General features: G+C 47.5%; 2 protein-coding genes across 2 annotated transcripts in view; one reads left to right on the top strand and one right to left on the bottom strand.

Annotated features, from left to right (window-relative positions):
- The first annotated feature begins 4,878 nt into the window (after nt 1-4,878).
- On the top strand, nt 4,879-20,768 carry HYI (hydroxypyruvate isomerase (putative)). Its single transcript, XM_077752181.1, is given in 8 exon segments — nt 4,879-4,909; nt 18,181-18,385; nt 19,453-19,567; nt 19,743-19,821; nt 19,912-19,961; nt 20,075-20,159; nt 20,357-20,491; nt 20,612-20,768. Coding segments are annotated over 8 exon segments (774 nt in total). The 3' UTR covers nt 20,686-20,768.
- SZT2 (SZT2 subunit of KICSTOR complex) overlaps nt 20,762-27,899 on the bottom strand; it is a 51,628-nt gene continuing 44,490 nt past the window's right edge. Inside the window, exons 63-72 of the mRNA XM_077752035.1 lie at nt 27,569-27,659; nt 27,328-27,408; nt 27,174-27,248; nt 24,525-24,738; nt 23,971-24,124; nt 23,697-23,819; nt 23,182-23,587; nt 22,936-23,052; nt 21,772-21,840; nt 20,762-21,631 (exon numbers count right to left, since the gene is read on the bottom strand). Coding sequence (XP_077608161.1) covers nt 21,488-21,631; nt 21,772-21,840; nt 22,936-23,052; nt 23,182-23,587; nt 23,697-23,819; nt 23,971-24,124; nt 24,525-24,738; nt 27,174-27,248; nt 27,328-27,408; nt 27,569-27,659 — 1,474 coding nt within the window. The 3' untranslated portion in view covers nt 20,762-21,487. The remainder of the gene's footprint in view (nt 21,632-21,771; nt 21,841-22,935; nt 23,053-23,181; nt 23,588-23,696; nt 23,820-23,970; nt 24,125-24,524; nt 24,739-27,173; nt 27,249-27,327; nt 27,409-27,568; nt 27,660-27,899) is intronic.

Below are 27,899 nucleotides of genomic sequence, written 5' to 3'. Positions count from 1 at the left end.
TGTGGGGGCTCGATCTCACAAACCATGAGATCATGACCTGAACCCAAATCAAGAGTCAGACACTTAATCAACTGAGCCACCCAGGCACCCCAAGATATTGCTTCTTAGTGATAAAAGGATCAGCCTTTCAAGAAAGAGGATGAAATCTCCAGGGATTGTGGATTTGACTAGTTCTCTTGATAGTTCTATCAATTTTGCTTTATGTATTTGAAGCTCTGTTGTTAGGTGCTGTTATGGACTGAATATTTGTGTCCCTTTCCCCAAATTTATATGTTGAAGACTTAATCCTCAAAGTGATGGTATTTGTAGGTAGGGCTTTTGGCAGATAATCAGGTTTAGATGAAGTCATGAGGGTGGTGCCTTCCTGATGAAATTGTCATTGTAAGAAGAGGAAGAGACTGAGTTATTCCTTTCTCGGCCATGTGAAGATATAGCAACAGATCTGGCTGTTTGCAAGCCAGGAAGATGTCTCTCTCTATGAACTGAATCTGCTTGCACTTTGATGCTGGACTTCACAGCCTCCAGAACTATGAGAAATAAAGGTCTGTGGTTTAAGCCAACCAGTTCTGGTATTTTGTTATGACAGCCTGAGCTGACTGATACCGGTACATATACATATTTCAAATTGTTGTCTCTTCTTGGTAATTGATCAAAGAAGTGCCCTAAAAATAGTAAGGATACAGAGCATTTGAACAACGTTATCAACCAATTTGACCTAACTGACATTTCTAGAACACTGATTTCAACACTTCAGAATAGATTTTCTTTTCAAGTGCACAAGGAACACTTACCAAAGTAGACTATTTTCTAGGCAATAGGACAAGTCTCAGTGAATTTCAAAGGAGTTAAACTGTATGGAGTATGTTCTCTGATCACCATGGAATTAAGTTAAAAAACAAACAAAAGTAAACTTAAAAACTAGAAAATACCCTAAACATTTAGATATTAGAGGACACATTGTGAGGCAAACGTGATAACCACTACACTATGGAAACTGATATTAGAGGACACATAGTAACCTGGTGGTCAGTAAAAGATTACAAAGGATATAAAAAATATTTTGGAGTGAGTGATAATGAAATTATACCATATCAAAACTTGGGGAATGCAGCTAAAGCAACACTTAGAAGGAAATGTTTAGCTTTCAATGCTAACTTTAGAAACAAAAACCAATTATCTCATTTTTCACCTTAAAATGTGAGGAAGAGCCAATTAAACTCAAATAATAAAAGAGAGATGAAATAATAAAAAGAAAAGTAGAAAAAGTGAAAGAGAAACAGATAATACAGAAAAAAATCAGCAAACCCCAAATGAATATAAAGGATAATTGATCAATGCAATAACATGGATTGAATCTTAAAAGCATGTTAAGTAAAGAAACCAGATTAGAAGAGTACATACTGCATGATTCCATTTATATGGGGTTCTAGATCAGGGCCCATTGGTCCAATCTGGCCCAATGTGTGCTTCTGGATGACCTTGAGCTAAGAGTGGTTTTTGTGAAGGAGAAGGAGGGGAAGTAGTAGGGACACAATCATAAGTGGTCCGGAAAGTCTGAAATATTCACCATTTGTCTCTTTATAGAAGAGTTCTCCAATGTATGAACTGGACAAACTGAGCTATGACAACAGATATGAGCATAGTGGCTACCTCTGGGGGTTAGGGTGGGGGGTGACTGGAACAGGGCATGGAGCAGCTTTCCGACGGAATGGAAATGTTTAAAATTTTGATTGTAACGGTACTTGAACGTACATAAATTTTACCTTAGTAGAAGAACCAAGAGGAGGTCCCCCACCCCCACGCATGTATTGCAGTCCTTGAGTAAAATAAAACTGGATCTTTAAAAAGTGTGTTTGACTCTCCGCCCCCAATATCTTTTCTTCTAAGTGGGATTGATATTTGGAACAAAGAGCTTTGTTCTACAGGTTCTCTTTGAAATTTTAGCTTGGGTGAGAGCCAATCAAATAAAAAACAGTGTTTATAAGGCTTCAGGAATTATTATTTCCCTAAAATCGTGCTTCCCAAGTCACAGTTTAACATGATTGAAAATGTAAATGTATGGGTTTGCCTGGCTGGCTCAGTTAGAAGATCATGTGACTCTTAATCTTGGGGTCATGAGTTCAAGCCTCATGTTGGGTGTAGAGATTACTAAAAAAATATATGTATATATATATATATAAAAGAAAATAGAAATTTGTGTTGTGAGAACTATAACTGATGCTCTTTCTAAAGTCTGTCTATATGTGAATGGGACTGAGCAGTGTGGACTCTATGCCTATTTTAAAACACACTGTAAATTATTTTGCAACATATTCCATCCTCCATCCACTGGAATGAATTTGCCTGATCGAAAATTGACTTGGTCTTTAAACTGATATTAAATTCTGTTCCAGTGTGATTTTTGGTTTTGAGAATCCAAAGGTATGAATTCTTCCTCCTTTGAAATTTATGATTTTTTTAAAAATGCAAAATGATGCTGACCTGTGTTTGCTTCATCTGTATGTCAGAAGACCTCATTCCCTCTTCCCTCTGATCAAGTGATAAAATTGGATTGTTAGAAAAAAACTTTGCAATATAGATTTTGAGATAGGTTTGATTTATTCATAAAGCAATACACAGTAGTAAAAATCCCAAAGCCTCTAAAGGAGGCAATATTCTTACAATTTTTTTATTTTGAGGATATTTTACTTAGAAATAGGTTTCCATGACTCTTTTAATGTCCTGCCCCAATGAGCAACAGGAAATTGGGATGAAATGTTGTTTAATTAATTAATTAACTAAAGTTTATTTATTTGAGAGAGAGAGAGAATCTCAGTCAGTCTCTGCGCTGTCAGTGGAGAGCCCGACGTGAAGCTCAGTCCCACGAACCGTGAGATCATGACTTGAGCTGAAATCAAGAGTCAGATGCTTAACCTACTGGGCCACCCAGGCACCTGGGATGAAATGCTTTAAAAGTCGTTTCAAAAGATACTGTTTCTGGCGCCTGGCAGAGAGTTTGGACCAGAACCCTCCAAGTGATGTTGGAATTCCCTGCTGGTGAACTAGACACATGATTGAAGTGGAATAATGTGACTAACAGAAAAAGACAATGAGAATACCCCCGTCTCCAAAGCTGGTGCTGTCCTCAATTGGAAGTGATGCCTCATAACTGCATGTCACCAAAAGCCCTCAAGCCTAAAACTTAGCTGAAGTGATTCTAGGTTTGTAGTACCTCCAATCAGTTGGCAGAAGCAAATGTAAAAGATTTCTCCATGGAGGAACACATTTTCACCGAGGCTTCACCTCCCACAGATACATTTCCACAGATATTAAAATTTTTTTTTAATGTTTATTTATTTTTGAGAGACAGAGACAGAGAATAAGTGGGGGAGGGGCAGAGAGAGAGAGAGGTAGACACAGAATCTGAAGCTGGCTCCAGGCTCTGAGCTGTCAGCACAGAGCCTGACGCAGGGCTCAAACTCATGAACTGTGGTATCATGACCTGAGCTGAAGTTGGATGCTTAACCGACTGAGCCACCCAGGTGCTCCTCCAAAGATATGTTAAAGTAATCTCTACACCCAATGTTGGGCTTGACCTCACAACCCTGAGATCAAGGGTCATATGCTCAACCGACTGAGTCATCCAGGTTCCCCACCCTCACATTTTTAAAAGCCCTCAAACATAGGAGGCAAGAAGACACTACGTGTGAATCAGCAGAAACAATGCACGGCAGAATCAGACCCATGCATATGACAGCTACTAGAATGATCATAGAGAGAATAGACTAGATGAGCTTAATCTGTTTAAAGAAATACCAAAGACTTCAAAAGTTTGACAAAGGAGTAACAGACCATCAAGAAGGGATTAGGCAGAGTTGAAAAGAAACTGAACAGAACTTTTAGAAGTTAAAGTAAAGTGGGAAAGAAGACTAGAGTCCAGAAATGGTTCCTGCCCATATGTGGTCAATTTGTTTTTTTGGTTTTTTTTTAAATATTTTTATTTATTTCTAGTAGAGAGAGAGTGAGAGAGAAAGACAGCTTGAGCAGGGGAGGGTCAGAGAGAGAAGGAGATACAGACTCGGAAGTAGGCTCCAGGCTCCGAGCTGGCAGTCAGCACAGAGCCCGACGTGGGGCTCGAACCCGCGAACCGCGAGATCATGACCTAAGCGAAAGTCAGACGCTTAACTGACTAAGCCACCCAAGCGCTCCATCAATTTGTTTTTTTACAAAGATGCAAATGCAAATGTGGAGAAAGGATGATATTTTCAAAAAACAGCGCTGGACCACTTGAACATTCACATGCAAAAACTGAACTCTGACGCACACCTTTCACTATATACAAAAATGAGCTCAAAACGGATTGTAGGCTCAATGTAAAACCTACAACTATAAAACTTCTTGAAGAAAACATGAAAGAAAATTTATTGTGTCCTGGCTTTTTTTTAAATAGATGATGCCAAAAGCATGATTCACTTTTTTAAAAAGAGAAATAAAAACTTTCATTAAAAAAATAAATTAGCCTTCATCAAAATCAAACATTCCTGCTCTGTGGAAGGCACTGTTGAAGAATGTTGAAGAATGAAAAGTCAAGTCACAGACTGGGAGGAAATATTTGCAAAACACATATCTGATAAAGGATATGTTTCTAGAATACATAAAAAAAGCTCTCAAAACTCAGTAATAACAAAATAGCTCAATTTACAAATAGACAAATATTTTTAACAGACACTTCACTCAAAAAGATATTTGGATAGGAAATGAGCAAATGAAAAGATGCTCAACGTCATTAGGTCTTAGGGAAGAGCAAAGAAAAATAGTGCCGGACACCACCACCCATCTGTCAGGCTGGCTAACCGAGCCAGGAAACCAGAGGTGACAATAGTAAGTGCTGATGGCAAGATGGAGCAGCTGGGACTCTCACAGGGCGTCGGTGAGTTTGCTGAAAAGGCAGAGCCGCTCTGGGAACCAATTTGGCAGTGTCTCACAAAGTTAAACATACACTTAACATGTCATTCAGCAATCACATGCCTAGATATTTTCCCAAGGAAAATGAAAACTTGGGTTTGCACTAAAATCTATATGCAAATGTTTATAGCAGCTTTACTCATAATTATGGAAAACTGGAAACTCAAATATCCATCAACCGGAGAACAAATAAACTGCAATACACGCATACAATGTAATACTGCTTAATACAACATAACATAGCAGCAAAAATGAACTAGCAACACGCATTAGCAAGAATGAGTCTCAGACATTAATGTCAGGGATAGAAAGCAAATCCCAAAAGAAAACATACAATATAATTTCACAACACAGGCTAAACTAAACAATGTATAGCATAATATATAATATTACAGGTTAAAATACATATAATAAAACTATTGGAGTGCTGGGTGGCTCAGTCAGTTAAGTGTCCAACTCTTGGCTTCAGCTCAGGTCAAGATCTCATGGTCTCTCATGGTCTCAGGCTCTGACCTCACAGGATGGAACCTGCTTGGGATTCTCTCTCACCTCTCTCTGCCCCTCCCCCCACTCACTCAAACTCTCTTTCTCTAAATAAAAAACCATAAGAATAGCACTGGGGCACCTGGATGGTTCAGTCGGTTAAGTGTCGGACTTTGGCTCAGGTCGTGATCTCACAGTTAGTGGGTTCAAGCCCCACGTCGGGCTCTGTGCTGACAGCTCAGAGCCTGGAGCTTGCTTTGGATCCTATGTCTCCCTGTGTCTCTGCCCCTCCCCTGCTCATGCTCTGTCTCTCACAAATAAATATAAACATTAAAAAAATTAATATATATTATAAAACTATAAAGAAAAGCACTGAAATGATCAACACCTGTTTGGGAGAGTGGTTACCTTTGGGTTCAGGGAGAGGGGCACATAAAAAACCTCAAAGGTTCAGAATGCCTAAGTGGCTCAGTTGGTTAAGCGTCCGACTTCAGCTTAGGTCATGTTCTTGCTGCTTGTGGGTTTGAGCCCTAATTTGGGCTCTGTGCTGACAGCTCAGAGCCTGGAGCCTGCTTCAGATTTTGTGTCCCCCTCTCTCCCCCCGTCCCCCCACCCCCGCTCATGCTCTGTCTGTCTCTCTCTCTCTCTCAAAAATAAACATTTAAAAAATTTTTTAAAAAACTTCAAAGGTTCTGTTCTTATTCTGTTTCCTAACCTCATTATTATATTTTATTTTTTAATTTTAATGCTTACATATATGTTAAACATACCCTTTTGAAAACATTCTATATTTTACAGCGTAACTAAGGAAAACACCTAAATGTAATAAAAGGCAATGAAAGGTAGCTTGTATTGGACTAACTTGCACACTGAAAACCAGTATACGAGCAGGACAGCATTTGCAAAGCAGCTTTTTGGTAGCGTTGGTTGGAGAGCAACCAACGTAGGCCACACTGTGGCCCTGACTCATGGGCTTATGGGTGTCAATTGTTCTGCTGTGTCTCCTTGTCCTGCCGTAAGATCACGCGAAGTCTCAGTCAACTTGATGTCCTACAGGATGTCACCATGATTCATTCCACCGATGGTGCTTTGCTCACTGGGCCTGGAGAGTGGGAAGTGCTTAGCGCCCTAGACGCCTTTGTAAGATGTGTGTGTGCGCCTGAGGCCGAGAGCCTTACCACACGGGTGACATTTCTGGAGGCCTGGGACCTCCTTCTAGGGTGAAAGGCAGGTTGCTGCCTCTTGAATTTTGCATTACAAAGAAAGATTCCCCTGGCTGGGAGGCCGCCCCCTTGGACAACTCCCTCTTAGAGGGAGCAGAGCTTGGCTCTTATGGGTTAAATTCGTACTCTGTTTATTTGTCTTCTCTGCCTGAAGTGCTTCTTCTGGCATCATTTGCAGACTTCTGGAATGCCTTAGCCTTCACCGAGGTATCAAACACATCACCTCCAATACGGAGATGCCTTCTACAGCATAAGGAGCGTAGCAGTTGGTGCATGTCCATGAAATTCACTGGTATCACCACGTGGCTTATTGCCTAGAATTGAGTAGCTGGAGAGAAGGATGAAGTGGATCTCTTTTTTTAAATTAAAAACACTTTTGTTTTTATTTTTTAGAGAGAGAGTGCATGCACATGCATTTGAATGGGGGAGGGGCAGAGGAAAGAGAAAGAGAATCCTGAGCATTCTCCACTCCCAGCATGGAGCCCAACGTGGGCTTGATCCCACAACCCCAGGATCGTGACTTGAGCTGAAATCGAGTCAAATGCTTACCCCAATGAGCCACCCAGGTGCCCCAGGAGTAGATTTCTAAAAGCTCAGTTATGCACCAGTGGGAAGAAAACACCTTCCAAAGAGCATATACTTTGGGGCACCTGGCTAGTTCAGTTGGAAAAGCATGCAACTCTTGATCTCTAGGTTGTGAGTTCAAGCCCCACATTGGCTGTAGCTTACTAAAAAAAAAATAAATAAATAAGTATACTGAAAAAAAGAGCATGTGCTTTAAACCAGAGGTCAGTATATGAGCCATCTCCTCCTGAGTCAGGAGGCATGGTTCAGAGAACACAGGGCCAGTAGTCCCCTTGCTATTAGACCTAATCACTCACTGGAAGCCCTTTTTGCTTTCCATCCTCAGAACCATAGGCTTCAGGGGCGCCTGAGTGGCTCAGTCGGTTGAGCGTCCGGCCTCAGCTCAGGTCATGATCTCGCGGTTCATGAGTCCGAGCCCCTGCCTCAGGCTCTGTGCTGACAGCTCAGAGCCTGGAGTCTGCTTTGGATTCTGTGTCTTCCTCTCTCTTTCTGCCCCTCCCCCACTCTCTCTCAAAAATAAATAAAATATTAAAAAAAAAAAGAAGAACCATAGGCTTCGGTGGATCTGAAGGTTCTACCATCCACAGTAGTAATTCTTCCACCAGGAAGCATGGCCCTGGTGCTAATGCACTAGACGGCGACATGTACTTTGCTCAGTTTAAGTTCCTCAGGTCACTAAACAGCCAGGGAAAAGGTTCTCCAGCTGAGCTGGGGTAACTGTTCCTGATCACCAGGGGGAAACTGTGTTGCTGACCAGCGGGGGGCAAGGAAGACTTTGTTCAGGGCACCTCTTTTCTTCTCTTGCGGCAAGGCTCTGGTCAGTGGAAAACTGAGAACAGAGCTCCTACAGGAAGGAAGGTACGAGTCATTGCACCAGGTAGGGAAGCGCACCCCACTGAGGTGCTGGAGGAGGACAAAGCGAACTTGGATGGAGCATTGGGAGCAGACTGCTGGGATATGATTTGGGCCCTACTATCAGCTACAATCATGTGGACAGTAACAGCTGTGCTGATGTGACTTTATTGTTTGCCCCGTTTGGTTTCTATGGCTACCCGACGAGTTATCATTAGCTCACATTCTGGAGGTCAGAAGTCACCATGTTTGCCATGCCTGCCTGAGTTCTCAGCTCAAAAGGCTAATATCAGTGTTGGGCAGCATTTGCATCGGGAGCTCAGGGTCCTTTTTCAGGTGCACGTGGTTGTGGCAGAATTCAGTTCCCTGTGGCCATAGGCTCGAGACCTCCATATATCCAGATTTTCTCCAAGAAGAGCCCTCATAGTTTCAAGAACTCACCTGATTAGGTCAGGCTCACCCAGGACAATCCCCCTTTCAAAACTGGCTTGGGACCTTAATTACATCTGCAAAATCCCTTTATAGCAGTACCTAGCTTAGTGTTTGACTGAATATCTGAAATAAGGTGTGTATACATCAGGGAGCAGGAATTTGAGAGGCCATTTCCGAATTCTGCTGACACATGCTCCTCACTTTCACCTGATTCCTTATCCAAAGAACATCAGTGGTAATAAAGCTTTAGCTTTCAGGAGGGATGACGTGAGATTGAGATTGTCTCACGGTAAAACAGTAGCCAATGGGATTTGGTGCATCCCGTTGACTGCGACACGAGTTTTTCACTCAGATGAAGGATAAGCATGTATCCCAAGGGAGGAAAAGAGATGAACTGGGCCAGATACACTTTCTGTTGCTCCAGAGCTTGTTTCCTCCCTGCTCCCTGTCCAAGGAGGCAGGTCTCTGTTGATTGCATCAGTGGGTTCCCTTTGTTCTCTGGTCATCTTTGGTTTACCTGTCTGGAGCTGGAGATTTGAAGAGGGAGGGAGAGTAAGGTCAGGGTATCTATTTCTCAGCCTTTCACTCTGCAGGTTGCTTCAGGCTGTCAGTGACCTTCAACTGAGGGCTTCTCTCCTTGGAAAGCAGTTATCTCTATATGACCTTTCCTCTGGATTTGAGTCACCACACCCCCAAACCCTTCACCTTTTCTGGCCGAGGGATGATGACAGGTCCTCCAGTACTAGCACTAGGTTGCTGCACTGTCCCAGGTGTCTCCCTGATGCCCTGCCCACACCTTCCTAATAGTGCCTTTTTAAAAAATCTCTTGAATGATCGTAATTTGAATGTGCCATCTGTTTTCTGTTTGGACTCTGACCGATACAAGGACCTATCAAGAGATAGACGCAGGAGTGTGTGACAGATGGAGATACAAACATTACTTTTATGACTACCACGGCGATGCCGGACAATATGGCGTAGGTCTGCCGGGCAAGCCGGTTTGCTGGAGGTCAGCCCTGTGAGGGCCCGCCCTGGGACACTTGTGGCCTGGGCAACGCGGGATATGTGCTTTCTCACAGAGACCAGGGAGGAAGAGACTGAGCTGAGCATTTTGGCTCCTCTTTCGGGCCCAAGTTACCAAGCATGTGAGTCACCCCTTCCAATGGGGACGACAGAGAGGGTGGGGCAGGAGCCCCGCAGCCCTCCCCATGGAGGGCAGGTCTCCTTTCACACATGAACAGGGAGCTCGATGAAAGGCAGGACTCCTCCATCACTCTGCACAGCAAATGTTGCTTTAAATAAAGTGAAAGATAAGCAAAGAAGCTGAAGACATACTATCTGGACTTTCTATAAAGAACACCTACAAATTGATGCATTAGAGCACTGAGAATCCAGTTGAGAAGGGGACAGGGGCTATCAATAAACAAGTCACAGAAGAGGGGACAGTCATGGCAAATAAACATCTGGAAAGATGTTTGATCTCCGTGATAATCAAGGACTTGATTTTTTAAGATGTTTCCTCCCTTTCAGGTTGGCAAGAATCTTAATAAACACTGATATTCTTCAGTGTTGATGAAGATGGAGAGGAACAGGTACTCTAACAGATTCTTAGAAGGAATGTAAATTGAGAAAGCCCTTCGAAGAGGCGTTAGTGGTGAACTAGGGCTTTAAATGTACATGTCCTCTGACCCCGAAAGTCCACTTACGGGATAGATGCTGGAAAAATATTCATATTTGCAGACATGCAAAAAAAAAAAAACATATACAAGGAGGCTGATTGTTTGTAATTGTGATTTGGAGGAAATCTAGTCCATCAAGAGGGGAATGATAAAAATCTTCATATTTGGGGGCACCTGGCAGGCTCAGTTGGAAGCACATGTGACTCTTGATCTCATGGTCATGAGCTCAAGCCCCGTGTGACATGTAGGGATTACTTAAATGAAAACAGAAAAACAAAAAAATAATTCATATTTTGGGGTGCCTGGCTGGCTCAGTTGATAGAGCATGTGACTCTTTTTTTTTTTTAAGTTTATTTATTTTTGGGAGCAAGAGTGCATGCATGCGAGTGGGGAGGAGCAGAGAGAGGGACAGAAAGAACCGCAAGCAGGCTCCACGCTGTCAGCACAGAGACCAATGAGGGACTTGAACTCCTAAACCAGGAGATCATGACCGGAGCTGAGATAAAGAGTCAGATACTTAACCCACTGAGCTACCCAGGCACCTTGAGCATGTGACTCTTAATCTATGGGTTGAGTTTGAGCCCCATGTTGGGTGTGGAGATTACCTAATAATGAAATCTTAAAAAAAACAACAACAATAACTTCATATTCTGGAATCAAATGCAGTTGAAAGAATGGCCAAAGAAAGGGGAAGAAAACAGTAAGATAGACTGAGTTTATTCATATTTTCCTAAAAAATGACTTCCTACATATATTGGATATATACTGGAAATGAACAAACTGCAGAAAACATGCACGTAACACCATGAGTAGAATTCATGTCTGTAAAAATTAAAAATTAAACAAGGGAAGGATAGGATTTTGTAGTCAGAGTTCCTGAGATTTCTCAAAATTCCAAATGTAAAAAACACCTTTTTGAATATTCACACCTGCACCCTTTGAGTCACATATACACTTGTTGTATTTAACCAAATTTATATTTATTTATTTATTTATTTTTGATGTTTATTCATTTTTGAGAGACAGAGCATGAGTGGGGGAGGGGCAGAGAGAGAGAGAGAGCGACAGAATCTGAAGCAGGGCTCGAACTCACGAACCTTGAGCTCATGACCTGAGCCGAAGTCGGATGCTCAACTGACTGTGCCACCCAGGTGCCCCTAACCAAGTTTAAAATTTGCATGTGGATGGGTGTGTAATTAGTTAAGACTATCAAGGCCTGGTGTGTTACTAATAGCATGCATGTGTAAGAGAAGGGCACAAGAAGAGTGTCTAGATGTGATCCAACCACTAGTAATAGAATAGAACTAGGGACACCTGGATGGCTCAGTTGGTTAAGTGTCTGACTTTGGATCAGGTCATGATCTCAGTTTGTGAGTTCGAGACCTCTGCACTGGCAGTGTGGAGACTGCTTGGGACTCTTTCTCTCTCTGACCCTTCCCAACTTGCGTGCTCTCTTTCAAAATAAATAAATCAACTTAAAGAAAAAAAGAATAGAAACCAAAGGGCCAGTTATAGGAATCCCCTTTGAAAGATAAGGGTCTATAACATGAAACAGCAAATATTATAATACTCTTCCAGGAATATTATATGATCATTCATGCAAACAAGTTTCATAAAATGATTCAATGCTGTTTTGTATAATGATGTTATTCAATGTACTGTGTGTATGAGATGATTCTATTTAAATATGCTGAAATTTTAGTGATAGAATCCTAATGTAGATGTACCACGGATATTTCTCTACAATGTGCTTGGATACAATGGAAAACTATGAAAGAAAAATTTTACCAAAGACTTAGTTTCCTTCCTGAAACCGTTACAAGCAATCATGAATCCATGTGATATGGACTATTGCTGGCATACTGAGTAAAGCAGGAAAGTTAAATTCCAAAGCCTTAGCAATACAGATTCAATGGCTCAGAAAATAATAATAATAGAGTAACACTTGAATATTGATATTCTTTTTTTAATGTTTTTTTAAAATTTATTTCTGACAGAGAGAAACAGCATGAGCAGGGGAGGGTCAGAGAGAGAGGGAGACACAGAATCTGAAATACGTTCCAGGCTCTGAGCTAGCTGTCAGCACAAAGCCTGACGTGGGGTTCGAACCCACAAGCCATGAGATCATGGCATGAGTCGACGTCGGACGCTTAACCGACTGAGCCACCCAGGTGCTCCTGAATATTGATATTCTTAAATCTAGGCAGCTGTAACTGAACATGTGATTGGATGTGAAAATATATAACATGATATATGAACCCAATCTGACCACGCTTGTATAAAAGTGATATGAAGGGGCGCCTGGGTGGCTTAGTCGGTTAAGCGTCCGACTTTCGCTTAGGTCATGATCTCGCGGTTCGTGGGTTCGAGCCCCGCGTCGGGCTCTGTGCTGACTGTCAGCTCGGAGCCTGGAGCCTGTTTCAGTCTGTGACTCCCTCTCTCTCTGACCCTCCCCTGCTCATGCTGTCTCTCTCTCTCTCCTAGAAATAAATTAAAAAAAAAAAAAAAAAAAGTTAAATAGAAATGGAGATGCTCTTGTTTTTGAACCAGGTAGGAAAGAGCTTAACCAAGATTGGGTGAAATAAAAAACATCAGTGTAAACTCATGACTTTGAAAGATAAAGACTCTGCCACAGACTATACGAACTTATATAAATTTAGAAAATGATATAAATACATAGCCCCCGTGCCCAGAGAACCAAGTATTTCCTGAAATGTGCACTATGCTGGCTCTTGGGATGAAAAAAGCAAGTTAGTTCTGGGACATCTTGTTTTTAGAAAGAGTTAAGACGAAGTAAAAAGGCCAGCCTGGTTGATTCCCTTACAGAGTTTCCAAGTGTGCTGAACATAAGGCCTCTTGGTTTTTCTTTGCTACTTTGGTCTGTATGTTAGCTTTATTCTCTCTGGCTGACTGTCCCCAGGAACTATGGTTTTATTAGGAAGGAGAAAAGAGGGAATAGAAGTTGGGTAGGTGACCTACAATGCCTATAACAGGTTATATGGTTGATCCAACTTGGGACAGGTGCCTATTGATTAACCAAATCACTGTGACTTGGAGGAAAGAATCATATAAAAAAAAAATGGCAGCACCCATTTATACCTTAAGGTGAAGAAGTGGTAAAAATGGTCCCGCCAAACCAAGGAACTTATCCCAGAAGAAGAAAGCCATCCTTTATTTGTTATCTATTGCTGCTAACAAATTACCTCAAAACTCAGTGTCTTAAAACAACAAATATCAAAGAGTTTCTATAGGTCAGGAATCTAGGCGTAGCTTAGCTAGTATCTCTGACTCAAACCTTATCTGTCACAAGGCTGCAATTAAGATTTCATTCAAGGTACAGTCTTTAGGCTTAATGGCAGCAGGTTTTCTTCCATGCTCACTCACATGGCTGTTGGGAGGCCTCGGGTCCTTGCTGGCTGTTAGCCAGAGACATTAGTCCCTTGACTCATTGGTCTTTCCATAAGGCAGCTCACAATATGGCAGCTGATTTTCCTCAGAGCGAGTGAGGAGAAGAGTGAGAGAGAACACCCAAGACAGAAGCCACAGCCTGTTTATAAGCTAATCTCTGAGGTGACATTGTACCACTTTGCTGTATTCTGTTTGTTAGAAGTAAGTTGCTAGGTCCAGCCCACATTCAAGGAGAGAGGGTGTGAAGACTTGGAGGCAGACATCATTGGGGGGCCATTTTACAGGCTGTCTACCAGAGGTTCTAAGCACATAATACAATAAAAGACCACCGCACAGAGCACTGACGCACTGAATCCAAAAAGTGGTGATTGTGGTCTATTACAAACAAGCTGAGTCTGTAGCAAAAGCCTTGATGGGCGCCTGGGTGGCTCAGTCGGTTAAACATCTGACTTGAGGTTTCAACTCAGGTCATGATCTCAGAGTTGGTGGGATTAAGCCTTGTGTTGGGCTCTGCGCTGACAGTGTGGAGCCTGTTTGGGGTTCTCTCTCTCTGCCCTTCTCCCGCTCATACACTCTCTCTCTCAAAATAAATAAATACATAAAAATAAAAAAGAAAAAGCCTTGAGATTCTGATGATACTACCAGAAGGATGTTAATATAAAATGTGCTAACAGGTGGCAGTAATGCTTACAGAAGGGTTTTTTTTAATGTTTATTTTTGAGAGAGAGAGAGAGACAGAGTGTGATCAGGGAAGGGGCAGAGAGAGAGGGGGGAAGACACAGAATCCGAAGCAGACTCCAGTCAGCACAGAGTCTGACGCTGGGCTCGAACTCACAGACCACGAGATCATGACCTGAGCCGAAGTTGGATGCCCACCCGACTGAACCACCCAGGCGCCCCATGCTTAGAGAAGTTTTTTAAAAATTTATTTTTATTAAATCTGAAACAGATACAAAATGATATTTATAAAATATATGTGAGATATAAAGAATAGTGATAAGATGGAGGTGTGTAGATGTATGACCATCTCAGCCAGTGTAAGAGAAAGGGGATGGCCATTACTTCCGAAGCCTCCAGTGCTCCCCTCTCCCCTCCCCGTCTGGGCGCACCATCATCCTGCATATTGTGATCATTATTCACTTGCTCTTCTTCACAGTTTTACCACAGATGCTTGTAGCCTTACCCAAGATATTTTTTTGGTTTTTCCTGCTTTTGATTTTATATGAATGGGATCACACTCTAGGTATTTTGCTTCTTTCACTCAAGATTATGCTTCTGAGAAGTATCCAGCTAATGTGTTCACACTGATGTTTTGAATTTGGACTAAACTTCACCAAGCTCTTCATAGATCACTCGAATACAAGAGCAAACTCAATTTTATTATTCAAGCCACCAGCTTTCTCTTCACTTTTAGATACAACACTGGACGGCTAACCTGCAACTCACATGTACACGTATTAGTGGACACTTGGGTTAGTTTTGGGTTTTTGCTACATAAATAGTGCAGCTACGAACATCACTGGTTTCCTGGTACACTTGTGCAAACATTTCTTCAGGGGGTATATCCGGGAAAGGAACTGTGGGCTCAAATGTATATGAAGGTTCAGCCTTAAGAGATAATCCAGGTTGTTTTCCAAAGTGATTGTAGTGATTCACATGTCCACCAGCAGTGAATAAATGTTTCAGTTGTTCCAAATCCAATCCAGTATTTGATAATGTCTGACTGAATATTTTTTGCCAACCTGGGGACGCCTGGGTGGCTCAGTTGGTTAAGCGTCCGACTTTGGCTCAGGTCATGGGGGTTGTCAAGGTCAAGCCCCAAACTGGGTTCTTTGATGTCAGCTTGGAATCCGCTTCAGATCCTCCATCCCCCTCTCTCTGCCCCTCTCCTGCTTGCTTGCTCTCTCTCCAAATAAATAAACATTTAAAAAAGTGTTTTTGCCAACCTGGAAGGTATAAAATTAATTTCATTAAGGTTTTGATTTGCATTTCACGTGAGTTGTGTGTGTGCATGTGTGTATAATTTTTTAACCACATTGGCAAGTGCAATCCAGTGATCAAACAAGACTCTGAACTCCACCCTCAGATATTCATCTACGTAACTATTTGCTCACTGTCACTTAACTCACTGTCATAGTAAATTCTCTGGTTAAAAGTTAAATGCATAGAGTCAAGGTTTGTAATAATAACTTAGTGTAAGGCCTATGTTGCAAAATGGTATATGGTAGAAAGTCAAATGGTGAATAAAGAAAATAATTTTCATGGGCACTTTACTCCTTTTATGTTTATTTTGATGTATTATATGAAGGTGTTAAAGAGAATTGGGGAGAAAGGAAGTCATACACCTCTAGTTTATACATCATCTCTGCTGCCCTAAATGGTATACATGCAAAGAAGGAGTGGACCACTGATATTGGACAGAATTTCTTCCTGGTAAAGACCCCGACAGGTGGTGCTTTTTACATACTCAGAAAAGTGTTACACTGAAATGTTAAAAAGGAATTACTCTCCTTAGATGTTATTCTACATGGTCAACATCGGACCGTAAACATGCTGAAGCTGGGGTTGATTAAAATGTTAAACTTAGTGAGGTCATATCCTGATTGGACTATACCCAAGAAACACGTTTCAGGACAAGTCCAAGTTCCAAGTATAACACCAGCTGCAAATGGGCAAGAAATCAGGTGATCAGTAATAGCTGGTGGCAGTCTGTTCTAAGAGGGAGAGCTGAAGAAACAGAACTTGCTCGCCACTAGGATTAACTCCTGTATCCCAGGAGTCTGAGTGGGCCTGACTTGCGATGGACGCAAGTGATAGAACAGACAGTGGAAGCTGGGGGCCCCTAATGTTGCACTTGGAGCTCCCTTCTGTCAAAACTAACATAAAAAACAGACCAAGGTGACTTCCACTCACGTATTGTTGGAGTATAAACTTACATATTTTTTTAAGTTTATTTATTTTAAGGGAGGGAGGAAGCGCAGAGAGAGAGAAGGAGAGAGAATCCCAAGCAGGCTCCACGCTGAACCCAGCACGGGGCTTGAACCCATGAGCTATGAGATCATGACCTGAGCAGAAATCAAGAGTCCAGCCCTTAACCAACTGAGCCATCCAGAAGCCCCTAAACTTAGATTAAAAGATATTTTTCAAATGTATTTTTTAATATATTTTTATTATTTTGTTAACGTTTGTTTAGTTTCGAGAGACAGATCAAGAGCAGGAGAGGGGCAGAGAGAGAGGAAGATAGAACCTGAAGCAGGATCCAGGCTCTGAGCTGTCAGCACAGAGCCCAGTGTGGGGCTGGAACTTATGCACTGTGAGATCATGACCTGACTGAAGTCAGATGCTTAACCAACTGAGCCACCCAGGTGCCCGATAAACGTACATTTTTTAGAAGCACTTTAGCAGAGTATCAAGACCTTAACCACCTATTTGCTGATCATGTGAATCTGTCCAATGATCTGGGTTACTGAGGATGAAATAAACGCATTTGAATTATCTCAAGAAACATGAAGAGACTACAGACACAGAAGCCCAGGAAAGTGTCAACATCCCAGCTTGAGAAGTGACCAGTCCCCCCACAGATGTGAGGTTGGCTAGCCAGGGGAACTCTACACAGAGGATCTCAAGGCGCTACTTCTACCCATGGTGCTCTAGGGCTTGCTTACCCCCCTCTCTGAGCTAGCTTTCCACCTGACTCTTGCTCACTTTGTTTCTACAGCCACAATCATCTTCTGGCAAGACCACCTCTTAGTCGACTTTCTCAGTACTTTCTCATTTGAACCTTGAGGAAGAGAATCTGATTGGCCAGATCATCATCCAAAACTAGGCAAGTGATGGGTCTTTGGCCAGAGGAAGCATTGGCTGCCCTTGGATTAGATGTCTTTCTGTGGCCCAATTAGCTAGGGATAAGGGGGAACAGGCCGTCCACAGCCCCTCAGTGCAAAGACTGGCGCCAAGACTTTGGGCGGGCAAAGACTGTAATGGACACCTCAAAGAACCTAAGAAAAAGATTCAGAGATGGAAGCACAAGGTGAATTAAAGTACTTTTACAGCACACACACACACACACACACACACACACACACCCCAATACTGAAAAAGCCCAATGACCATCAACCAATAAAGGATGAATTCTGGGCTGCCTGGGTATGTGACAATGACCAGCGAATGCAGGATTTTGAAGGATATTGAAGAAGGGGGAAATGCTCACAAAATCATATTAAATAAAAAAGCAGACCATAAAAACTGTATGTACAGTATGATCAGTGATCAGAAGTTTCCCAAGAAAAAAACCTGCACCTGTTTATTTCTTAATCTGTAAGGGAGAGTTAATGGGTCAGTGGCACGATGACTGGGGATTTAAATTCTCCCGATTTGGTCTTGTAGCTCTCAAACGGCGTAAAGAACAGATACAGTTTTTATAATGAGGGAAAATGCTAAGAACCTGTTCAAGTTCACGGTCCTCGATTTTACCTGGGCTCTCGCCCCTCTCTGAGTGCTCTGAGCCCAGGGGTCCCCAGGCCCCGCCTGTCCCGCGCGGTTGGGGGGACTGTCCCACCCACGCCCGGGCCCAGCTCCTCTCGCTTGGCCCCCTCTTCTCTCCGCGCCTTCCCCCTTCTCCGGTCTCGAAAACCGTCGCTTTCTGGACCATCCGCGGTNCTCCCCTGGGGACCGAGAGAGAGGGGAGATGGGGCTGGGGGCCGTTCCCGGGAGGCAGGCGGCCTTCCGAGAGGGGCTGGAGCAGGCAGTGCTGTACGCCAGGGCCCTGGGCTGTCCCAGGTATCCTACCCTCTCTCCTCCTCCCCCTCCTCCCCTTCTTGCCCAGTCTCCTCCAAGACCCCGCCCCACCCTGGGCTCCAGAGCTCAGTGCTCTGAGCCCAGGGGTCCCCGGCCCTGGGAGGGACCTGGGAGAAAAGGACGCCAGGTCGGAGAGGCTCGGGAGTCCGAGCGCACTGGCCCTTCCACTGCTCCAGTCCTGGTCCTTTGTCAATTGCCTTTGGACTTTATCTGTCGTGTGTGGTTCTCCTGTTTGCTACTCTTTCGTCCTGGGATCCTGTGCTGGGGGCTGCCTGACCAGGGAGGTAGCCAGGTAAACTTACGGCGAGATCCAGGTGAGCAAGGGTCAGTTCCTGGCTGCTGTGGGAGCAGAGTAGGCACCTGTCTGGGAGAAGAGGAAGCTTCTTACAGGTAGTGATGTTGAGCAGGGTGTTGATGGAAGGAGCACTGGAGGCCGGGATACGGTGGCCAGAGACCAGAGAAAGCTTGGTGTGCTCAGCAGAGTCCCTGAGGCTGGAAATGTGACCTTTTGGAATTGAGTGTGGCCGAGAGAGATCAGGGGGTAACAGGAGGTGGAAGGTGCACTGTGGGGCTGATCAAACAAACGTCCAATCCTGCCCTGGGCAAATGGGCTGAAGTGGAACTGGCAACAGGGGTCATTACTGGTGAGTGCTGGGGGCAGAAAGCAGATGGGAAGAATCTAAGGAGCAGACGCAGGAAGTGGAGACAAGCAGCATGGAATACTTGTGGGAAAGGGTCAAAATAATTTTTAGAAAGTGAGGCTGACGCGTGTTTACAGCCTGCGGAGAGGACCAGTGGAAAGGAGACAGGACAGGGAGAGCAGAGTGAGAGGTCTCTGAGGCAGAAAGATGGGGTGACCCTCAGAATGTCAGCCTCAGGCTGACAGTGGAGTGTGAGGTGCGGGGGGTGAGGGCGTCACTGCCAGGTGATAGATCGGCCCCACAGGAGATGGGGGCAGGGTGGCTGGAGGAGATGCCCACAGGGAGCCAAAGGAGGGCCCTGCTTCCAGGATGGACTCCCCAACCCCCGCCAGTGCTGTCTCCCCCCAGGATTCACCTGATGGCTGGCCGAGTACCCCAGGGTGCTGACCGAGGAGCAGTCAGGAGTGAAATGGAGACAGTTTTTCTGGAGAACCTGAGGCACGCGGCTGGGGTCTTGGCTCAGGTGAGACCAAGGACGAATGGACACACACACTTACATGAATGTCCGTGTGTGCAGAGGGGCACACATTGGGGAGAGCAGATGAGGCACAAGGCCGGGGGCTATTCCAGCTCAGAGGGAAGGGGGAAGGGCTTCAGCAGCAACTGACTGACGGGACACAGGTCCACCATGATGCTAGGAGAACCTCGTGGGACTGCTGGAGCCCATCAATACCCGCGTCACTGACCCTCAGTACTTCCTGGACACGCCCCAGCAGGGTAGGACTGTAGCCCTGCGCCCCCTCCAGTCCCCTGTGATTCTTGTGCTCTCTTTGGGTCTCACGGCCCCCTCCCCGGTTTCTCCCCCAGCGGCAGCCATCTTACGGAAGGTCGGAAGACCCAACCTCCAGTTACAGATGGTGAGTGGAAGAGAGGGAGTGCTTCTCAGAAGGCCCGTGTTCTCCCCGTCTGGGAAGAATGGGGTGGGAGAAGGGGCGCTGCAGGGTCTCTGACTGTAGCGTTCTCTACCCAGGACTTGTTCCACTGGCAGATCATGGATGGCAACCTGACAGNGCTCCAGGCTCTGAGGTGACTGTTAGCACAGAGCCCGACGCGGGGCTCGAACCCACGAACCATGAGATCATGACCTGAGCCAAAGTCGGACGCTTAACCGACTGAGCCACCCAGGCGCCCCATCTCCTTGCCCCTTCTTGCCTGTGTTACTCCCTGTCCTCCCACCCCCTCCGCCCCCTGCATCTGTCCCTCCGGCCTCAGCTAGAGCCTGGGCCCCACATCTGGCCACATCTGTCTCCAGGGCACGTGCAGGTGGCCCAGGTCCCTGGCCGAGGGGAGCCCGACAGCCCCGGAGAGCTGAACTTCCCCTATCTCTTCCAGCTGCTGGAGGATGAAGGCTACAAGGGCTTTGTGGGCTGCGAGTACCAGCCTCAAGGTGAGGGGGGCTGGGGCTCCGGGCCTGGCCCTGGGGAACGGAACTCTGAAGGGACAGGTGTCAGACATGGCTGTTTCCCTCCTCATGGGGCGAGATGCCATGGCCTCCCTCTCTCCTCAGGAGACACAGTAGAGGGCTTGAAGTGGCTTCGTTCCTACTGGGATAGGCGGGGCCGCCCCCGGGCTGGCCAGTGAGGTCCTGCCCTGCACCCACGTGCCTCTGTGGGACAGTGTGCCGAGCATCCCGATCTGAATTAAAGACCACTGGCCGAACACTTTCCTATGTGTGTTATTGGGCGGGTGGAGGACACACAGTGTCTAACCCTCTGTCTCCCTGGGTTGCCTCCCTCCTACTGAGAAGGAACGTACAGCTCACACTCAAGTCCTCCAGTCCGTCGTGCCAGTGTTGCTTGGAGACGGGGGGTTGTGAGCCCACCTCTTCATTAACACGCCAGAAACCACGGGTCCGAGAGCGAAGGGTGTGCCTGTGGTCACAGGGGCTTCAGAAGCAGAGCTTGGATGGGAACCAAGGTGTCATTATCTCAATAACGACGTCCAGCAATGATGTTCAAGTGGGAAATGAAGACCAGAGGGCTCAAAATGTGAGCAGGGAGGCTGACAGCAGTCAAAGACTTGGGAGGCAGCATTCAGGCAGAGGAGGTCTCGGGTGGGTACCTGCTACCTGCTATGAATTCCTGGGACTCCACCAAGTGAGCAGGAAGGTGGAGCCCCTTTCTGGAAGAGTCCAGGGGCCTGAGAGGAAATGGGCACCTTGGGAAACTGACCTGACCCTCTGGAGCCCTGGGCCGGTCAACGGCGGCGGGCACTCAGGGGGCGGCTCCTAATGTGAGGCTGGGGCTCAGACCCCTAAGATCTAGTCACAAAGCCTTCGGGGCCCATCAGTGTCCGGGCTCAGAAGGGCTGGTCAGTCCTGCTTCAGGCAGGCAGTCTCACAGATCCAGGATTCGGGGAACGGTGGCATTCACTGGTGCGGGCCTCATAGGAGTCGTGTCCAGAGGGTGAAGCAAGCTGTGTTGATGACAGACTCCAGGTGGTGGTAGGTGGAGACCAGCTGGGCAGGGGGGCTCTCACTGTCCTGGGGCTGTACCGGGAAGGGCTCTCGGAAAACCACTGTCAGGGACTGTGGGAACGTGGTGGGGGTGCCATGGTGAGTGGAGGGCAGGGTGGGTACAGGCAAGCAGGGCTCCCCAACCTCAGCAGGCTCGGGGCGGAGCCTCCCACTGGGCTGACGCAAGGCCCCTCCCTCACCCCCGGGCTCACCGTCTTTCCCAAGTGGGAATCCAGAAACACCAGCACAAAACAGTCCGTGAACTTCTGGTTCAGCACAACCTGCAGTGAAAGACAAAGTGCCACGGGGAGTGGGGTCTGTCTCGCCTGAGGCAGCATCCCCCTTCCTTGAGGGCATTCTGGAAGTGGGACCCGTTTGAGGAAGGCCTGAGTCCATCACCATACCCGAGCCCACCTGCACTCCACAGTCACCCAGGACCTTGTCTCTAAACTGAATCTCAGTCCTCGTCCTCTCTGGCTCCTGGTCAGCCTGACTGGGAGGTTTCAGAGGTCGTACACTGAGAGGCCACACACAGAGCCAGCACACAGAAGCATACCACTGAAGGAGAGTTCCCTACCCTTGACATGACCCCTCCCTGCCTCCTGTCCTGGGTCTTCTAGCTCTTTGATCTCCACTGGGACTTATGTCTATCTGTCCCTATGCTCAGTTCTGCAATCTCTTCCAGGTGATTCCTCCTACTCCCAGGCTTCATTCAGTTCATGTAGATGCTGCCCAGGTCTCTTTCCTGGCATCCAATTACCTTCTAGAATATGGTCCTGGGAGGGCTTCATGACCTCAGACTCCACTTGTCATCCTTACCCCAAAGCCGCTCCTGCTTCAGTGCTGCCACCACCAACAGGAGCACCACATCTGCTTACCTGCCCCCGCTCCCCCCCCCTCCCGCCAAACTGTAGTCAGACCCACTCACGTCCACGTCCCTGGATGCCCCTTCCTACCCTGAAACCACCCTCCTCCACAAGTTCCTCCTAACTACCCTATGGACCAACTTCTACTTCTGAAGCCTTCTGCACATCTACCCAGAACCACTGCTCTCATCAGGACCCCCTCTTCAGTCTCCCGCCCCTAAGACCAACCACTGATGAAGTTCCAGAGCTTGGCCCTCAGGATCTCTAACCAAAGGTCTGTGTTTTTGTGAGCTTTTGAAGACAGCTCTAGGCTGTTCTCATGAGTCCTATGTGGAGGGTCAGAGCTCGAAGGGTTGTATGTGGGTCCACATGGTCCCGTTCCATCTAGGCCTCTCTCCAGAGCAGACCTTGTTCGGCTAGGCTAGGGCTGCTTCAGGGGGACACTTGTCATCTCTCTGATGAGGACTTCTGCTGTGTCTCCCCTTTCAGAGGAGGATCAGGGAGACTTACCAGGTACTGGGTTCCCAAGTCTGGGCTCTGGAAATGGCGACAGCTCTGAGGAAAACGGCTTAGGAGAACCTTGATCAGGCTCTGGTACCAGGAGACCGTCATTGACAGGAAGCAGTCCTAGGGGAAGGTCCGTGGGGCTGGATCTGCTGTCCCAGGGCCACCTGAGACTTCTGCACCCTCTACCCTGGCTGCTGGTAGGATTCCTAGTATCCAAACCAGCCCCTTCTAGAGGGCACAGTGGCTTACCAGCTGGGGGTCAATGTCCCCAATGGATTTGGCATGGACTGCTTCTAGCAGCTCCTCCAGCTCGGCCAGGGCCAGGCGCCCCCCTAGCCGTAACCGATCAGGCCCTGGAGGCTCCAGCAAGAAGAGGCGCTTCCAAAGGGTGTCCCGACGGCAGTGCCCTCCAGCCAGCCGGACCAGCTGGGCCAGCCGTGCCCGTGCCACGCCCACCTCTGTAGCCAGTGGGGGAAACAGGGGAGCTGGTCCAGAGGCCAGGCTAAGGCCTGAGGCCTCCCCAGGGCTACCGGCTGAGCTCCCAGGAGTTTCTGGCTCAGGAGGCAGTCTGGGTGGCTTCCGGAAGCGGCGCATGTCGGCAGTGAGTCTGGGGAAGAGCTCTCGCTGGCTGGTGAGCACCACGAAGAACTGCAGCCTGGGGTGGGGAGGGGGAAGGAGTGTGGTGATCACAACAGGAGCTGCCCAGAGCAGGGGCGCGGGGGAGGCTGGACAACGAGCACAGGCAAGGTAGGGGGTCTGCTGACCGCAGAATGTGCCGCTCGGCTTCTCCTTGCTCTTCAAAGGGTGCGGCACAGTGACACACAAGCAGGGACACATCAAAGTCATCCTGGTGACGAAGTCCCTCAGAGTCCAGGTAGGAGCCAGAGCTGTACAGTGAGGGTGGGGGAGAGGCCGGCCTGAGGTTCTCATGAGGCAAACCCCGTCCCTCCTACGCGAGACGACCCCGTCTCCCTACTGCTAGTATGGCCTCGACCTCAGCCCCACCACATCACATGCTGGTGTCCCCTTGCACTTTACCTGTGCCACGCGGATACCAGGGCATATTCGTTATGTTCTGGGCCTCCTGGCCGGGCCATCCGCAATGGCTTCATGTGGTAGGAGCTGGCATGGTCAGCCACGTAGTTGTATAGCTGGTGGGCAGCAATGAGTGGTGTGGAAAGCTCCAGAGTCCCTGAGGGGCAAGTTACAGGAGACGCTGAGCCTGGGACAGACACACTGCATGGGTGAGGCGGGGGGTTAGAAGTCCCTGAGGCTCTGACTGACAGGTGGACTGGCTCTTGTTTTCTGGGGAGCTCCTGTGGAACATCGAGATGGGACAAAAGTGGCTCAGGACAGAGGGCAGGGTACACATGACACAGGATCTAAACTTTGACATGAAGCAGCATGAAGAACTTAAGATAAAGACACAAACCAGAGACATGGGACAGGGTCCAAGTGACCTGAGGCGATTAACAATATGGGACAGGAGGTGCAGAGACTAGGTCTGGCCCCAAGAAGTGGTCCCATTGGCCCTGGCTTGGAGACACCCTGTGGTCTATTTCTGGTTCACCGGGTTGCCCTTGGGCACCGACCTTGGTAAATGTGATTGCGACCAAAGTGGGGCCCATCGGGGTGGTGGGCCAGGAAGTGTCGCAGGAAGGTGGTGAGGTGGTAGCCGTGTCGCAGCACCAGGTGGGCGCCCAGCACATGTTGGTGCACCAGGCGCAGGTGGAAGTCATAGCTGAATGAGTGCACGTGCATCAGGTCCCGCACCTTGTCGCATTCCTCGGTGAACAGCATGGACAGCTGCGGAGGTGGCGACGGGGACTGGGTCAGGAGATGGCAGGCTCCCCAGCGCATTCCCGTTTCTCTCCCTCTTCCGTGGGAAGAGGAAGTTCAAAATTCACCCTGTTGCTGTGGGCCTAGGGGGATTCCCTCTGCCGGAATAACATCGGTGGGGAGCCCTCCTCATTACTGTTCCCTTTTTCATACAGTATCCTGACTCTGTTCCATGAAACTACGATCATTTTGATAGATGGAACTTTTCACTCTATCCCAGATTCCACTAAAGTCCGAGACAGGTTCACTGATGCAAAAAACACTTGTTCAATGCCTTAGGAGGTCCTGTTCCAGGTGCTGGGGATACAGTGGGAAACAAGCAAGCCCTACCTTCAAGGAGCTTGCATTCTAGCAGTGGATAGGTAAGAATAGATGAGGCTGCAGTATGCTAGAAGGTGGGGTTATGGAAAATCTAGTAAAGCAGCTGCAGTTTTAAACAGCGTGTTCGGGGTAGGCCAGGTGTGTCATGTACTATTAGGAAGTCTTTCCTGGCCCCTCCCATCTCTCCAGCTTTACCTTCCCATCAAATCCCTGCTCTTCCCAGCACATCATACATTCATTCTCTTCATACTTTTGTACCTGCTTGTTCTCTCTGCCTGGAATGCTGCTCTCCCTGCCCCCCAAATCTGGCTAACTCCTACTCATTCGTAAAAGCTTCATCTGAGATATCCTGCCAAGGCTAGGCCAGGGTGGGCCTCCTCTGATTGATCTGCAGGATGGATGAATGAACCACGGAGGGAGGGAGGAAGGAAGGAAGGCAGAGACACAGAGCTGGTGCTTCTCTTTGTGGAGATCACCATTGCTGAGAGTGTCAGTGGCTGGATCTGCGGTACCGGAATGGCCGAATCTACACGACCATTCCATCAGAGGCACTGGCACAGGAGTTACAAGGAAAGGAGATAACTGGATGTCAGAGAAGTGATAGCCTAGGGGCCAGGGAAGCTGTGTGATCTTGGCTGAGTCACGGTCTCTCAGCCTCAGTTTCCTCACGTACATGAACATAAAATAACGGTCTTTGTAAAGCAAAAGACCTTATGATAAACTGAAATAACCAAGGACTATGATTATCATGAGCACTAGCGAGGCAACCAAGGAAGGTCACAGGATGCTCGTGGACAAGGGGAAGAGAAGAAAGGAAGGCTCAGGGACACTGGTGTCTGGGACATCACTGATGTCGCTGTTGGGCAAGGCACACGATGATGCGTTACCTTACGGCTCATGTCCCACACACCTAGATTCCAGCCCCCAAACTCCCACCGACTAGCATGTGCCCAGGCAGTTCCTTAACGCCCACGCACATTGCTTTCCTCACACGTACAGCAGTAGGGAAACCCTCCTCTCTGCTGAGCAGTACTCCACACTTAATAAACAACAGCAACAGTAAAACAATTTAGAAATCTAAGTAGGATCAGAGATTACACAAGTAGGGGCAGAGCGAGTCAAGCTGGATGGAAATCAGGGGCAAAGAAGCCACCAGAAGCTCGAGAAGAGTCACGGGGGTAGGTCTTCCCCACCAGTACAGCCCTGCACTGACTGCGCACCTGCTCGTCCACAGCTGCCTTCAGAGCTCTTGGCCCAGGAAGGGTCCTGCAGGTAAAGTCCTTGTGCTTTTCTAGATCACCTTATCTTGTGAAGAGTGGACTAGGTATCCACAGTCAAGTCAAAGGCAACCATCTATGGGCTAGACGGGAGCTTTCCAGATAAGAGGAGTCTAACGAGGCCCAGTCAGATCTTGATCTCAGAAACTAAATGAGAGGCACAAAAAAGGTACAGGCCCTCATGTGACATGCCTGATGACCTGAAGGAGCTGAACTAACTCAAGTACAGAGAGCTTTAAGCCCCTGACCTCATTCAATCCTCTGACTCATTCTGAGCACTCCCGAGTGTGCTGCTCTCACGGGTACTGGGCTCTGCCGACAGGGACGTAAATAATAAGTAAGTACCAGGGGTATGCTGTGTGCCTGGGAACTCTGGTCCTCATTCTGAGTATTAGTGATGACACTGACAAAGTCTGGCTGTCTCCAGCTCTAGATTAGGCCAGGATTGCCCCTGGCAGTGACCTACCCGTGTGTCAGATTACGCACTATGTTCAAATGTGCTTGTTGACCATCTCTGGATATGGCTTAACCACAGTGCCAGGCTCCTGTCAGGGCCAGACCAGCCACTGTGCTGGACTGCCTTCTGCCTCCAGTGCCATGGCTGACCACAGCTCCGGACCATCGACACAGTGACACTGATGGGTGGATGGCCCAGTCATGACACCAGAATGACCACTGAGTTGGCCAGCCCACAGCAACAGATCACCAGTGAACCAGACTGTCTGTGCATTCCTCTTATTGGCCACACTGGGGATGTGTGGAATATGCCCAAGACCCTCTATTCTCTCTGTCCCTACCACATACCTGAGAGTTGACAGCTTGCCCCATGGGGATTCGGGAACATTCTAGGGCGAACTGTTTGACACAGAAGTAACAGCCCTGGAGAGAGGGTGAAGATGAGGTCAGGAGGGCGAGACAGGGTGGATCTGGCTCTCCCCACTCTGCTCCTCCTGCTCACCTGAAAAGCCAGCTCCATGAGGATGATGCCCCCGGGCAGTGCCCTCTGTAGGTGGTAGGTAGTGACTGAAGAGCCAGTGCTCTAAAGAAAGGCGAAATACCGGGCTTCAGGGGCGAAGGTTGGGGATTCACCAGCCTTGAACCAGCAGGGGAGGCCTTTGGGTCAGTGACGCTAGCTCAGCGACACTTAGGCCTGAGGCCTCACGGGTTTCATCATCAGTGAAGGTACATGATGGCATTACCTTGGGGCTCCCATCAGTCTTGGTTTTAGGGCAGGAGAAGGAGCCACGACCATCTGTTCCAAGGACAGCCATGGCCCGCAGCCGGCTGGTGCTGCAGAAAGAGAACGAGAAGATGAGGCAGGCCGGTGGGTGAAGCAGTATGGCCAGCAGACCTAGGATCGATCTCACAGGCAAGCAGGAGTGGAAAAGGGGCCAGAGAGGGGACGGAGCTGCCTGGGGTCCCGTGTCGGGTAAGTGGCTGGGACTGGGGTCCAGGTCTAGAGCGTGGGGCAGGGCTCTCTCCACAGCAGCTGCTGCGGTAAGGGGGAGCCAGAGGAGTGCTCCATGCTGG

Source organism: Crocuta crocuta, unplaced genomic scaffold, assembly GCF_008692635.1.
Source record: "Crocuta crocuta isolate KB4526 unplaced genomic scaffold, BGI_CrCroc_1.0 scaffold367, whole genome shotgun sequence".
In the NCBI taxonomy this organism is placed as follows: Eukaryota; Metazoa; Chordata; class Mammalia; order Carnivora; family Hyaenidae; genus Crocuta; species Crocuta crocuta.
The sequence above is the reverse complement of the archived record's forward strand: the minus strand, read 5'-3'. Positions and strand labels throughout refer to the sequence as shown.